At 35.1% G+C, this 16,550-nt stretch overlaps 1 protein-coding gene across 1 annotated transcript; it reads left to right on the top strand.

Moving 5' to 3' along the window:
• Window positions 1-1,597: 1,597 nt before the first annotated feature.
• LOC112201923 lies at window positions 1,598-7,247 on the top strand. Its single transcript, XM_024342845.2, has 7 exons — window positions 1,598-2,610; window positions 2,679-3,042; window positions 4,705-4,946; window positions 5,157-5,336; window positions 5,475-5,759; window positions 5,852-6,551; window positions 7,128-7,247. The coding sequence occupies exons 1-7, from the start codon at window positions 1,598-1,600 to the stop codon at window positions 7,245-7,247; spliced, it is 2,904 nt and encodes a 967-aa protein (XP_024198613.2).
• The last annotated feature ends 9,303 nt before the right edge of the window (window positions 7,248-16,550 follow it).

Here is a 16,550-nt window from a genome sequence, read left to right as displayed (position 1 = left end):
TCCACTGATCTACACCTCCATCTACTTCTCATACCTTGATTCCTCTTCGCCTGTGCCTTCTACTCAACTACCGTATCTATGTATTGCAACAAAGGTTTTCACAGCTTAAAGGAGAAGCAGAAATCATCGTAGGTTGCTGGGGTGGGAAAGAGAAGAGGAGGGATTCAAGATTGTGGTGGACTTCGGGGGTAGGATTTGGGTTTGTTTCCGGAGAGGTGGATTCGAAAATTTTGATCGAGTTTGGGGGATAGTTTTCAGTAGGAAAAGAGGTGAGTGTTTGGTTTGGGTTTGTATGGGTTGTCTAAAATTGTGGTTTTGATAGATTATCTGTATTTGTTGTTTGTTTTACAATCTCACTATTTGTTTCTGCAAAATCAATTCATATTAGAGATCGATGTTTGGACTCTGGAGCTTTGAGACTACCAATATAATTAAAGTAGTGTCTAGCTTTTGCTAGAGATCAAGATGTACATTGGTGTGTGTTTTGGGGTGCTAAGATCTATTTGATTTTCTGGAGCTTTTTTATTTGCAGATTAGCTGCTGCTTTGACAACTATGATGTTCCTCAGGGACAGTTGTTTGAATTGCAAGTCCATCTGAATATCAATAGAGTTTTCATGGGGGTACTGCTTTTGTTTTTCTTTTTTTTGTATCTATTTCAAATGGCAAGATATTATCACCTCTTGGAAAATTGGAAGTCCTATGGGTAAGTACCAACTCCCCCAGCCCCCATTGACAAATATTTCTGCATCCGCCAGTGCCTATGACTCTTTCAATCGATCTATTGCGGAACTTGGTTTTATTTAACTAGTTTGGTGATCATTGCATTTGATCAAAGTAGATAAATTGGATGCTGAAACCAGTTGTTCATAGTTGAGATTGGTTGGTTTATTACCTGAACTTGCATCCCATGTCTTACGACCCTGCTTCTCACTCTTGGTATGAATTTCTCGACCAATTTTATTCTTTCTTATTTCCTGAAACTTTTTGAGATCTTCCTAATACTGATGTATTATATGTGATTTTGTGCTTTGTTTGTTGGTCATGGTTCTATGATATAGACCTTTAATTGTATCACTTGAGTGTTTACCTCCTTGTGAAGATATTTTTGTTTGCTACCAATATTCTTTGTTTTTGCACCTCTGATGTAAGAATCTATTTGATTGCATTTATAATACCTAAATTGCAATATGTTTGGTGTCTAAATATAAGGTCAAAAGTAGCTCTAGGAAAACAAAGCTGAAAGAATATGGATGAAGAATGGTCTTATTGTAAAAGCAGGTTACATCTAAAACCAGAAACTGTAAGGTTATGATGATATAAATCATAAATGTATTGTAAACTCTTTTCTGTTGTTGTTGTGTGTTATTAGCAATCCTAGAGCCTTTTATGATGGAGCAAAAAAGTTTGTTAATAGCATTCATGCAAGTAAGGGGTATCCTGAAAAGATCCAGTGCCCATGTAGTAGTTGCATAAACGTATGGTCTTATCCACCTCGTACTGTATTAGATCATCTGACCTCAAATGAGATATATGAGAGTTATATTAATTGGACCTTTCATGGAGATGAGCCAAGAACTACTGTACAGGAAGAAACCATGGAAAACTTTGAAAACTTGGAGACATATAGAATGTATATAGATGCACAGCTAAATGATGATTTCATGGAATCTGCACCTGAAAATATAGAATCTGATGTCGCAAATTTAGTAAATGAAGCAGAACTTCCTCTATATAAGGGTTGTCCTTCCACAAAAATGTTAGCAACAATTAAGTTTTTCAAGTTTAAGGCTAGATATGGTCTATCTGACAATGGTTATGATGAACTTCGTGAGATAGTTGGCAGTCTTTTGCCTCCAGATAACATCCTTCCAAGTTCCTTATACTCAACAAAAAAATTACTTAAAGCATTTGATCTAGGCTATGAGAAGATTCATGCGTGTGTGAATGATTGTTGTTTGTTTAGAAAGGATCTAGAGCACAAGGAAACTTGTCCGAAATGTGGTGCCTCTCGATGGAAAGCTAATAAGCTCACCCAAAAGATTGAGAAAGGTGTTCCTGCTAAGGTCTTGAGGTACTTTCCAATTATCCCTAGATTTAGGAGAATGTTTAGGGATGCTGAAAAGGCAGAACAACTTACTTGGCATGAAACTCACAGAAGTCAGGATGGCAAAATGCGTCATCCTGTTGACTCGCTTGCATGGAAGAAGATTGATAGTAATTGGCCTGAATTTGCAAAAGCTCCTCGTAACCTTAGACTCGGTCTTTCATCAGACGGATTTAATCCCTTTGGTGATCTTAGTTCTAGATATAGTTGCTGGCCTGTGGTTTTGGTTGCATATAACCTCCCTCCCTCTTTGTGCATGTCCAAGGAAAATTTGATGTTGACATTGCTCATCCCAAGTCCTAAGCAACCTAGGAATGACATAGATGTGTATTTAGAACCACTCATTGAAGATCTGAGAGAACTATGGATCAATGGGGTAAGTGCTTATGATGAGTTTACCAAGTCTGTATTCAATTTGAAAGCTGTATTGATGTGGACAATAAATGATTTCCCTGCTTATGGAAATCTTTCAGGATATTCAACAAGGGAAAGAAAGCATGTCCGGTATGTGGTGTTCAAATATCCTCTCAATAGCTGCCAAATGGACGAAAACATGTTTACATGTGCCATAGGAGATTTCTTGCACACAATCATCCATATCGGCAGAATAAGGCTTGGTTTGATGGTACTATTGAAGATAGAGTGAGGCCTAGAAAGTTGACTGGTTCAGAAGTATTTCATGTGGTGAAGGGTATTAAAAATAATTGGGGTAAGAAGAACAAAGCTTGCACCAAGAAAAAGAGAAAAAAAGTCGACAAAGATCAAGGTAGAAAAAGGAAGAGAACTGAAGGTGAAAGATTAGTTGTGAATGAAGTGATTGATGATTTTGCTGATGATATTGATGGTAGCGGTGATGAGTATAATAGTGATGATCCTACAAAACTTTCAAAGAGATGGAAGAAGAAGTCAATATTCTTTGAGTTGCCATATTGGGAGGTAAAATTTATTTACTGTCATTTAATTTTGGATTAATTTCAGTTTACCCCCCTGAGGTTTGGGAGTGAAATCCTAAACTTTCAATTTTGAATTTTTACCCCCTAAACTTTTCAATTTCAATCAGCCGTGTCCAATTTTTACTGTTCCGTCCAAATTGGACGTTAAGTTTGACTTTTGAGGGTTAAAATGGTCATTTCAACATAAAAAATAAAAAAAATTCTGTTTTTTTTTTTTTCTGCTTTTTTAGTTTTTTTTTTTTTTTTTATTTTTATTTTTATTTTTTAATAATTTTGTCTCCAACCTATATACCACAAGTTATAATAGGTTTATAAAAACAAAAAAAATACTCTAGGTAGTTGAAAGCCGCTCGCTGGTCTACGATATTTGTGACATATCTCCGATAAAGTGAAGAATTTAGGATATATCCCAAATAAAGTGAAGAAATATTTGTAAAAAATAATTTTACACTTTATCTGTAAATAAATATCTGTATATTCCCAATAAAGTGAAGAAATATCTGTGTAAAATCATTTTTGGTCTACGATATTTGTGATATATGTCCAATAAATTGAAGAATTTTAGGATATATCCCCAATAAAGTGAAGAAATATCTGTAAAAAATGATTTTACACTTTATCTGTAAATATCTGTATATCCCCAATAAAGTGAAGAAATATCTGTGTAAAATCATTTTTTACAGATATTTATTTACAGATAAATATTGGATATATATCACAAATATCGCAGACCAAAAATGATTTTACACAGATATTTCTTCACTTTATTGGGAATATACAGATATTTATTTACTGATAAAGTGTAAAATTATTTTTTACAAATATTTCTTCACTTTATTTGGGATATATCCTAAATTCTTCACTTTATCGGAGATATGTCACAAATATCGTAGACCAGCGAGCGGCTTTCAACTACCTAGAGTATTTTTTTTGTTTTTATAAACCTATTATAACTTGTGGTATATAGGTTGGAGACAAAATTATAAAAAAATTTAAAAAAAAAAAAAAAAAACTAAAAAGCAGAAAAAAAAAAAAAAAAAAAAAACAGAATTTTTTTTTATTTTTTTATTTTTTTATGTTGAAATGACCATTTTAACCCTCAAAAGTCAAACTTAACGTCCAATTTGGACGGAACAGTAAAAATTGGACACGGCTGATTGAAATTGAAAAGTTTAGGGGGTAAAAATTCAAAATTGAAAGTTTAGGGGGTGAAATGATTTCACCCCCAAACCGCAGGGAGGTAAACTGAAATTAATCCTTTAATTTTCAAATAATCCTTGCTGATATTGTGCTTTTTTATAGTGTAGTTTATGGTAGTGCTGAATAATATCTTTCTTTGTATTAATCTAACCTACCAATCCAATTTTATAAAAGAATATGGTTACTGAAATGTACTAAAATGTACTTTGAAAGCAGAGAGCAATGTCTTGTTACATAGTAGAGCAATGTACTTTGAAAGTGTTTCCAAAATATGGTTACTGTATGTTATTGGTAGAATGCTGTACATTATACATTGAAAGCTTTATTTATATTAAACTAGTTTATTTTTCTTCTCTTTCACATAGTACATCCACCACTTATATGCTGCATATTATACATTAACAACTTTCTTTGTATTAATTTAGTGTAATTTGCTATCTTGCAGACTTTATTATTGCGCCACAATTTGGATATGATGCATATTGAGAAAAACATTTGCGAGAGTATTATTGGAACTTTATTGAATATGAAGGGAAAGACAAAGGATAACTTAAATTTGCGCAAGGATTTAAAAGTGATGGGGATTCGAAAAAAGCTACACCCAAAACAAGATGGTTCCAGCAAATCTAGAAGTGATAAAGCACCTTACGTGCTCTCAAAGGCAGAGAAGAAAATATTTTGTAAAAGGTTAGCAAAGTTACAATTGCCGGATGGTTATTGTTCTAACCTTACAAATCGTGTCTCCATACAAGACAACAAGATTATGGGTTTGAAGTCATACGATTGTCATGTTTTAGTACAACAAATTCTAGCTGTCGCTTTAAAATGACTTCTTCCAAAAGGACCAAGGATTGCTATATTCCGCTTCTGTGCATTTTTCCATCAATTATGTCAAAGGGAGATTGAGAAGAAAAAAATAGGTCTACTTGATGATGATATTGTTGAGACTCTATGCATGCTAGAAAGATTCTTTCCTCCGTCTTTCTTTGATATTATGGTTCACCTACCGATTCATCTTGCACAAGAGGCTCTTATTGGTGGTCCTATACATTATCGCTGGATGTACCCTTTTGAAAGGTGAGCTATGATTTATGTTAGTTGGTTATTGCTTTGTAGTAGATCACTGCATTATGTACAATTTATTGCTGGTCCTGTACATTATTAGCAGTAATCTTGTTTTATTTTTCTATTTTCTCTAATATTTGTTTACTTTAGGTTTATGAAGGACCTAAAAGGATATGTCAAGAATCAATCAAATCCTAAAGGGTGTATAGCAGAAAGATATTTGGCTGAAGAGATAACACATTTTTGTACTGGATATATTAAAGAAGCATCTGAAATAGGTGTTCAATCAAAATGCAATGAGGCTCTTGATGATGAAACAATATTGGAAGGGCGACCACTTGGCAAGGGAAAACAAAAAACATTAAGTTCTTCTATGTTAGAGATTGCTCATCGATTTGTGTGGACAAATACTACAGAAGTAGATCCATGGAGAGAGTAAGTTAGATTTCCATTTTGACCAATAACTTATTATTTCTAGTTGAGTTTAGCTCTACTTATTATTTCTTATACATGTTATTTTTGACCAGAATGCACAGGGAAGAACTGAAGTGTTTAGATTCGCGTCTTGAAGATAATGAAAGCCTTCTAGAAAAAAGACATATGAGTAGTTTCAGTGGATGGTTAGCAGATAAAGTTAAGTTTGGTGATTGTAGTACTATGTCGGATATAGTGAAGTGGCTAGTTTGTCGGCCAAAACAATCTGTGGTGTCCCATTCAGGCTTCATTATTAATGGGAACCGATTTCATACAGAGACTACTGAGAAGAGCACACAAAACAGTGGGGTGTCCGTTGAAGGCGACACAATGTGTCGAGCAAGTGCAAGGGATAATTCACATGTTCTGGATAGAGTGCCATATTATGGCGTTATAAGAGAGATAATTTTGCTAGACTATCGGAAATTTAAGGTTCCACTATTTGATTGTTATTGGGCTAACATAGGGACTAGTGTCAAAGTTGCAGATGGTCTCACATTGGTTAACCTCCACAGGGGGCAGCATCAATTTGATCAAGATCTCTTTATTTTTGCATCACAAGCAAAACAAGTTTTTTATTCGAGAGAGAGTGACACGTCAAATTGGCATGTTGTACTTAGAGCACCGCCTAGAGGTTTTTTTGAGAATGATTCTGTTGATGAGATTGCTTATATGCCAGTGGATGTATCACAGCTAGACCTAGATGTTGATGATGAAGAATGTTATAGATATAATAATGAGGAAATCTATTCGGTAATTGTATGAACTGCATGTCATAATTCTTACATAAATTCATTCACATGATGTATTGCTGATTATTTATATAAGTGATGAGATTCTAATTTCTTTATTTATTTATTTTTTGCTGAACAGAGTGAAGGTGACTCTGACTAACCTATTTCAACAAAGCATCAGCATAAATTCTCAGGTAAGATCTATTTTGGTTTGTGGTTTTAGATGAGGTTGTTGTACATGTCATATAGATTTTTATAGTAGCTAAATGAATACATGTGCTTCTGTGTCAACATATAAACTGTGATAAGGAATAGTTTGACAAATTTAAGTCTTGGCATAATTACATTAGTCAAAAATTAGTGTTGCTGGAGGTGTCTAGTATTAAGAAATTAAGAAATTTGGAGGGAACAGAAGCTAGTTCAATTGTTTAAGTCTTTTGGTAGCTAGAGTCGAACAATGTTAAGGTTTTGAACCTTAATTCTTGCCATATTGGTTTGCTGCACATGTGATGGAGATGCATCTTTTCCTACTTTGAATTATATTTCCTAAGTTTAAAATTTTGCTTTTTGTCTAACTTATTTGTTTGACATCTAGACTATGCCTTCTGGAGAGATCTCAAAGAAAGGTGCAAAGAGAGCCAAAATGCAAGATAAAGTTGCACATGCAGTTGATGTTTCAGCTAGGCAACAAAGGCAATCCCATGAGACATTCTGAAGCAAATTTGAGTTCTCCGTCTCATTTGCCAGCTGATGCAGAACCTATTTCAGCTGAAGGTGAAGCTACAAAAAAGCCAAAAATACCGCCTAGAGGTAAAGCAAAATTGTTGGACATTAGCAAGAAAAAGAGAAAACGTCCTATCCTAGTTGAATTCAATGAAAGAGGCCAGCCAATTGGGAAAACTGCAGCTCTATTCTCCTCATTTATTGGATGCACAGCAAGAGAGCTAATACCAATGACTGCACCGACCTGGAAAATCTTTCAGATTTGTTCAAAACTCAGATTTGGGAACACATAACAGTAAGTTTTTCCATACTTAAAAAAGAACGTTACATCGTTCCTTATATGTTCACATACTCACTCATTTCTTTTGTAGACAAGTTTCATTGTTGACGAATGCCATAAGAAACAAGTTATTCGAAGGATGATCAAGCTTTGGTGAGATAATAGATCCAATGTGATGAAAGAAGTGGAGAAGCAAGTCGAACTTGTAGGCCTACAACGTGCTGATACCCTTCTCAAACCTGATAATGTAGAATCTATGAATCAGTGGCTAGATTTTGTCAAAAACAGAACTAGTCCATCATTTAAGGTGCGTTTTACCAATATTTTGTTATTAGACAAGTCTAACTCCAACATTATCTTGATAATAATAGAAAAAGTAGCTAGAATTGCCTACACTTTATGAGTTTTTAACAACTATGGTGACTCGTTTGTTATAGGAAATGTCTAAAAAATTCAAAGCAATGCGTGCAGAAAGAACCTTACTCCACAGAACTAGTAGAAAAAGCTTTGCTCGTGTTGAAGAAGAATTAGTAAGAATAATTTGGTTGTTAATTTTATATGAGTTTTGTGATAGGAGATGATAAATATTATTTGTACTTACTGATTTGTAGAGGGAACAAAGTGAAATCCCAGATGCAATAACAAGGTCTGATGTTTGAATTCATGCTTACGAAGCAAAGAAGAAGAAGGATTCAGATGTAGTGGAGGATCCAGAAATAGTGGTAAAAATACTTCTCTTTAGTTTTCGTTTTTTGAGACTATTATTTTAGGTATAAGAGATGACACAAGTTTGATTATTCATGTTTCAAATTTTTTTTTTTTTTTGGCAGAAACAAGTGAAAACGTACAGGGCTGAGCAAGAACCTTCAGAGAAATGTTCTTTGAAAGATGATGCTGTTGCAAAAGTACTCAGTCCTGATCCACGAGGACGAGTAAGAGGTTTGGGATTTGGAGCAGTCCCTTCAAAGGCAGATTATCAAACCAGTGTTGGAAACAAAGTTGCTAAGTTAGAGAATGCTTTATTTGCTCAATCACAAGATATGCTTGCTCAATCACAAGAGATCGAACGATTGAAAGAGGTGGTTGGAACTATTTTGGCACGGACAGAGAAAGAGGGGAATAACCATGTAAGTCTTCAAGATATGGCCTGCATACGCACACACACACACACACACACACATATATATATATATATATATATTTATTAATATTTTCTTATTGTTATAATAAAAGGGAAGTACTAGTGGTCAGCATTCTGGTAATGCGCTTTCACAAGAAAAAGATAAGGAAAATACAAGTGTGAGTGTGCGGAATTCTGAAACTGGGAGAGGAAAAATCAAGCTCAATAAACAGAACTTAAGTGTTCAACATTTTGTTGATGAGGGGTTGCAGACCAAAGAAAAGGAAGGTGCAAGGACCAAGGGCATTAAGAATGATCATAGTAGAGTTGAGTTATTAAATTGGTTTCAAATGGGAGAAGAGGTTGTTGCAAGTGCAAAACTTGAGTCAAAGGATCCGACTGCAATGGTCCATCACGTGCCTCTTGGCCAAGAATGTTGGAAAGTTTGGGTTCTTGATGTTTTGGAGGATATAGCTTTGTATCGACCAACGAGAGAGTTTGGAACGCTAAGTATGGCTCCAGGAAGTACAATTGCATGGCCTATCAAGTACATCAAGCTGGTTTAGCTAGTATTGAAACTTTGAGGTAATTTATTCTATCATCTCTTTTTCTTCCATATATGTATGCAGATATAAGGTTACTTTTGTTCTCTTTGATTTTCTGGTTCTTACTTCTTAGTTTCATTTTAAATTATTTGAGTTTTCATTTAGCATCAGATTTCATTGCATTGTTGGAAAGTCTGAAAGAGCTGCACTTTTTTTTGCTAGATTTTGGGTTTATATACAGGTTCTGTTTTACAGAGTTCATATTTGCTTGCTTGAGTTGAGAGCCGGGGTTTTACTTTTGGTGTGATTGGAGGAATGGAAAAGCACTATGGATACTCTCTCTTTTAGTGTTTGTTTTTTATTTTGTGTTTTTATGTCATTGATTGTTTTCAGAAAAGTTGTTGTGAAGTATTGGATAATTGAACTTGTTACTATTACAGAAAAATTGACATCTTCATATGTATGTTTAACTCAGATGGTCATCTGCAATTAGATAGTTTACTGTACTTGCTTTCGTTTATTATTAACTGTGCTTTACATTCATAACAGGGACTTCCAGTTTTTGAGAGACTTCCACTTTTTGAGGTTTCTATTAACATGCCCTACTGATGATAAAGTGCTCAAAGTGATGGTCAATTGAGAGAATCTGCATTTGGATAGTTGAATGTTCAAAAGATGATGTAGTATATTTTGTAATATGCTATATTCTTAACATCAGTTTAAACTCAAGTTTGCTAGAAATGGTACTTGGTCTGTAGCAGATTGGATATAAAAAGTTTGTTAAAACCTTTTCTATTATCTATGATATATATGCTGTTTCACCTGTACTTTGAGGTTAATATTATTCTTGCTCAAGTCATTTTGATAGTTGATCATTTTTGGATTATGAGCAGCCAGGAAACCTCTTTGCCACAAAGACTTTTATGGCAGGTTATGTGCGTCGTGAATGACAATTAAAAATTGACAGAAAAGCTTTTTACAGCTTGCAAATTGGGCCTTAAAAAATTGGGCAACTACTTCTTTTACGGCATGCAAAAGTGTGCCATAAAAACAGTCTTTTACGGCGTTCATCGTAGGCCGTGAATAAAGTCTTTTACGGCATGCCCAGTGCGCCGTAAATAAGTGGTCAGAAAGTCATTTACGGTGTGCTTTCTTGACATTCACGGCGTGCAAACATCTCATAAATCAAATTGGATTATTGAGGAATGTCTTTTACGGCCTGCACGGATGCACAATTACGGCCTTCTTATGCACGCCGTTAAAGAGGAACGTCTTTTACGGCTCCGGCATTTACAGCCTACTTTTGTGCGCCGTAAAAGGGTATTTACGGCGCACATTGTGGGCGGTAAAAGGCTTTTTTTGGTGTGTGTCATGCATGAAATTGAAAACCATTGAATCAAAACATATTTATTACATAAAATCCATGCTGGAGCTGAAACCCTAGTTTCCTAATAGACTGCTCATTATCTATTAACAAATCAACAACAATATACATCAAATTAAAGAGAAAAATGTGAAAAGAAGAGATAAGTAACAAGAACAAGCACATATTGCTATGGAGTAATTATGGGAATTCTTAATTTATAGCTTCCCATCTTTACCAAATTTCAAATATTGATACTCCTTAAGAAAAAAATTGTGAAGACTTCATGTATGCAAGTGAAAGAAGAGTGGTGGTGCCAGTGTTGCCGAGAGGATGACTGATGGTGTCCGCGTTCTCTAGAGATAAAAGAAGAATGGGTTGGAGGCACATGATTTGCGTGCGGGCTCGAGGAAGAGAAAGAAAACATGGGCTACAAGTGGTTAAAAAAAGTGGTTTAATTAAGAGCCATGTGTCAAGGTTGGATTAGCTCAAGGCAATTAAACAAGCAACTTGTAATGGCTGAACGTCATGGTTGTGGCTGAAATCAACACTAAGAGCAAGTCCATTGGTTTGCTCTTGACTGGTCATAATCAAGAAAAATATGGTGTGGTGACCTTGAGATGGATTTTGCTACTTCTACCGGTAGTTTTTTGACTCAGCAAAACCCACCCCTTCTTGACTGCAACCAAGAAAATAGTCAAGTCCATGACTATTTCCATGACTGACCAAGCCCAGATGCCAGCTAGGCCCAGGCTGATTGTGGCTGATGTGATGAGGAGCTCAGCAATGCTCGACACCCCTTGGGAGGGAGTGGAGGACTGGACATCGACGCGTGGCGTTATAAAGGATAGAAAGTGGAGCCAGATGCTTGTCGCGTAGCGACAGAGATAGGGGGCCGGCATGCCACGTGGATTCTTCCCGTTGGTGGGTTTTGAATTCTGGGCCTAACGGTCAAGCAATCCCAGCCCTTCATTTCAATCAAATTAGCAATCCTACGGCTTACAATTAACATGTATATATATATTTGTAACGTTAAGAAACGGTAACCAAAACAATTTTAAAAAATTCTAAACATTTCTCTATAAATACCTACCATTTATTTTACATCTCACATCCAAAAAATTATCTTTCCTAGTAACCCAATTTTGTGCTTCGTCCTCTTCATATAGCTCTCATCTTCCAAATTCATTTATATCCAATATGGCTGAAGAAAGAGGAAACACAGGTCCAGTGGCCGGACAAGAGGGAGATCAAAGTGAAGATGATAATATCCAAGACAAAAGGAGATGGACAGATGAGGAAGATGTTCAATTGTGCAAGTCTTGGAAAATTGTTGGCCAAGATCTGGCTGTGGGCACAAATCAAAAAAAAAAAAAAAAAACCTATGGAGGCGCGTGAGGCGACACTTTGTCGCAAATTGGCCCCAGAGCCGATCAGCTTCCTCTTTGCAAGGAAGGTGGAAAATTTGGAAGGTTGAACTATTTGAGTGGCATTGTGCGTTAAGGCAAGTGAAAAATTGGTACAAGAGCGGTTCGAATGCGGTTGATGAGGTATATATTTGTTGATAAGTCATTTAATTTGTTGATACATTATAGTAAAATATGTCTTCAAAAATAATGTAGTAATTATAATATCGTTTAAATTGTAGTAATTATTTTTTGTTATAATTGCAATAATTAGTTGATAAATAATGATGTAATTACAACGATGTTTATATTTGTACTTATTCATTTTTATTGCAAAACGGTGAGATACTTTCTTATTAAAATTATGACATATTTGTTGATAAATTATTTAATTTGTTGATACATTATAGTAAAATATGTCTTGATAAATAATGTAGTAATTATAATATCGTTTAAATTGTAGTAATTGTTTTTCGTTATAATTAAAATAAATAGTTAATAAATAATGATGTAATTACAACGATATTTATATTTGTACTAATTCATTTTTATTGTAAAACGGTGAGATACTTTCTTACTAAAATTATCACCTTTATAATAGATGACCCTTTATAATAGCGTTTATATTTGTACTAATTACATTTTTTATTACTTTTTTTAATTACGTAGCAAGAGGAAGCACATAAATTGTGGCATGCCGGGATGAAGAAAAAAGGGAAGAAAAGAAGACACAATTTTCAGAGTTTTGATAGTTACGCTGCTGTGGAGGGCTTTGCACAATTTAAAGACATCCCTAGCCATACATACGGAGGAACATCAATTGTAGGAAGTCAACCAACGCACAGACAACCAATTGCTGAAAATTCCCCCATCAACTTGGACATGGATGTAGATGAGGTAATTGCAGGTGAAACTGCAGATTCTAATGTGAGGCCTCAAGGAAGGAAGGCTGCGAAAGAAGCAATTTGGAAAGGAAAGAAGGCAGCGAAAGATCAAAGTCCTTTGTCAAACATACTCGAGAGTATAGCGAACAACCAAATAAAGGTAACCGCGGGCAAGAAAAAACTCGATGAGGATTTCGCTCGAAGTCTCCAAGAGGAAAATCAACGAGCATGTATCCTCTTGCAAATCGAAATGTGAAAAGAGCAACACCAATTACAAGAGAGGCAAGACCAAATTAAAGAGATGCAAGAGCGAATTAAAGAGAGGGAAGAGCGTATTATGGAGATTGATACAAGTCAAATGACGCCAAATAAAAAGCGTTATTGGTCAAGAAAGCAAAAGAAGATAACGGAGAAAGAAGAACTTGGCTAGCAGACGCCACCTTCTATGGGTGGATACTATCCGCAACCACCTTAACCCGGTGCAATCCCACAACCAAATTTTGGTGGTGCTTACCCACAACCTCCTTACCCCGGTGCATACCCACAACTGATGCGCTCAAAGCCAGCGCATAATTTAACCCTGAAATGTCATTGTCAGTATAGAATAAATAGGGATCGTTCTATTCCGGGGATTGAGGGTACACCTGTCATTGTCAAACAATTAAACAATTAAAATTAAAACAAAGTATAATATTCACAAAGATATTCACAAGTATAAACATTATTTACGAAAAAAGGGGGGATTTTGTTTTTGGTTTTTCGAAAATAAATTAAGTAAAGAAAACAATTAAAATGCAAAAACATAAAAACACAAATGGAATGAGAGAACAAAGATCAAAATCGAAACATATGATTAAAATTGATTCAAACCCTAATATTGTTCATCTAAGTCATGAGAAAGGAGTTGATCATGTGAAACATTCGAAAGCAAATGAATTCCCATTTTTTACTTTTCAATGCTAATTAACCTAAGTGAAAGCACCTAGATTAATCCTATCAAACATGCAATTAAACCCTAGAAAGCTAGTCAATCATGTCATGTTTAACGCATTACACATAGAGAAAGGCTATCAACTCAAGTGTACAACTTAGTATGGAAAAGTCCACCTAATTGCAATCCTCGTTAATTAAATTCGATCTTTGTACAAAACCTTTACTACTTTGATTCAAGTTTACACAAAACGAAAAGTCGATTTCATGCTCTTAAACCTAGCACCAATTATATCGAAACCCTAAGTGTTTGCAACCACATAAGATTAAAATACAAAAGTTATCTATAACGCAAATTTAATTAAACAAACCCACACAAGCAACTCTCGAATCACAATAATATGAATCTGAAGATTCTCAATTAATCATAAAAATTCCAGAAATTAATATTTGTTCAAACACATATGTCAACTAGTTCATAACCAACGAAATTCAAAGCAAAGGTTACAAAGGAGAATCGGATTACACCGTGAGATGGAGATGGTGATGAACGATTGATGTGGTGGTCTCTTGAATCTCGAAAGCAAGCTTCAAGGTTGGAGATGGATAATGGATGCTCACGGCTATGCTTCTTCTCCCTTGGCCTTGCTTGAACTCGTGGAGATGACTAGAGGATGGAGAAAGGAGAGGAAAACCTCACGGCAACAAGACCAAAATTTCTGATTTTTTCTAAAGTGTAAATTGTAAAAGAAGAGGAACCCATGACGTTGAGAAAGGGGGAGTTTTATATAGGAGCATGGCTAGGGTTCACAAAGCAATCAGAATTTTCCACATAGCTTCAACCAATGATAATTCGCCAAGTAAGCTTGTGATGTGGTCCAACCAATCATAGAATGCCAAGTAAGCCTTGTGATGTGTTCCAACCAATCATAATTCTCTAAAATACCTCCCTAATATTTAATTGCCAAATTTCCTTGAAATTATTCTGATTTTCTTCATGAATTTCGGCCAACATTCCTTTAGGGAATTTAGGGATGAATCTAGACGCCTTTTGAGCTTTTCCTTGGTGCACACATATTTTCCTTCCATAAATATCTCCCTTGAATCTCTCTTGGCGTCATCTCCTTGATTATTTCTGATTTTCACGTTGGCAATCACACCAAATTATTCCTCCAACAATATTTCTTTCCATAAAAGTCTCCCAAGAAAATCTCTCCTTGAAATCCTCAATCAATCATCTTCAATTCCCACGTTGTCACCTTGTTTTTCCTTAAGTATTACACGGCAAATTTAATCCCCAAGGAAAATATATTTTCCTTTTTTTAAAAAAACTCTTCCTTGATTCTCTCCTTGCCATGTCATCTTCATGAAGCTTCTCGTTCCATTTATGAACTCAATTCAACTTATTTATTCCAAAAACCTGAAAATAGAAGCTTTCTAAAATAAGAAATGGAAACTTTCTTAAACTAAAATGGAAACTTTCTAAAAATGGAAAATAGAAACTACAAAACGGAAACTTTCTACAATTAGGAACTTTCCCATTCGAAGAATGGAAACTTTCCTAAACAGAGTTTTATTAAGGAAATAACGCAGAAAATATAGGGAAATAACAGTTAAAACGTCGCATTAAAATGCTCCTATCAAATTCCCCCACACTTAGCTTTTGCTAGTCCCTTAGCAAAATCACACAAAGACTCAACTAAGACTCAACGAAAATTTAAAGACTCTACACAAACAATGACTCTATTGCCCTTCAACTTTTTGTCTCAGAAATCTCTTACTTTCACAACACCAAGATTAGCACTCCACCAAGAATCAATGTTTAAGCATTCGAGAGTTAATTAAAACACATAATTCACACATACACAAGTAGGACTTGGTTGTACCAATGGTGATGGGGTCTGTTAAGCATGTTTCAGATAAGTATGATTTTTATCCTCACAAGGTATATCACTCTTTCTTCTCTCAGAATTCAAGGCAATGCTTAAAAGCTTATAATCACTCAATTATATGTGAGAGAAAATATTTTGAGGCAATCAAATAGCTCACATATATAAGAAACGAAAAGCACTTTGTGAATATAATAATTTTTTTTTCAAAAGATCTCATGAAAGATATCAACTACTTGCACGGATGGACCCAAGCCATAGGTTCAATTCTTGTAACTCATCTCCACATCAAAGGCTGTCCCATCTTAAGGATCAAAAAGGTCTTATTAAGGGTTGTAATGGGGCCAAGGCTCAAGGTTTTAAGAAATGAAAGGGTAAGGAATTTAACAAAGTGTCCTAAAAACCTAGCAGAGCTCATGTAACTGTAGAGACTTCTAGAAATTCCAGCAAGGCATTGTAAAAACGTCACTTTCCCTAGGGGTGATCATAAAAGGGCCTAATGTCTTCATGTTGGGCCCAATCTTCATTCTAAACTTCCTTTGAACTCTAGTGAATTGGACAAAGGCCATATTTTCTGTAATGGGCCTTTAGTTCAAAGTAAACTCCAAAATCACTAAGTATGGGGGACTAAAATCCATAAACATTTTTCTTTCTTTTAGCCGTACACATTTTTTCTTTTTCACTTTCTTTTCCTCGGCTTTTTCACACATTTTTTTTTCTTTATGGATAAGTCTACCCCCACACTTGAACTTTCACCTCTTCTCAATTTTCATCCTTAGCACCAAACCCACGTAGTATGTCTCAAAAGATAGCTCCACTAAGTTCTTAGAACAAAGGGTAGGGTTTTAACTATACTAAGCTTCATGGTTAAGGATTTT

Source organism: Rosa chinensis, chromosome 1, assembly GCF_002994745.2.
Source record: "Rosa chinensis cultivar Old Blush chromosome 1, RchiOBHm-V2, whole genome shotgun sequence".
Lineage (NCBI taxonomy): Eukaryota > Viridiplantae > Streptophyta > Magnoliopsida > Rosales > Rosaceae > Rosa > Rosa chinensis.
The sequence above is the reverse complement of the archived record's forward strand: the minus strand, read 5'-3'. Positions and strand labels throughout refer to the sequence as shown.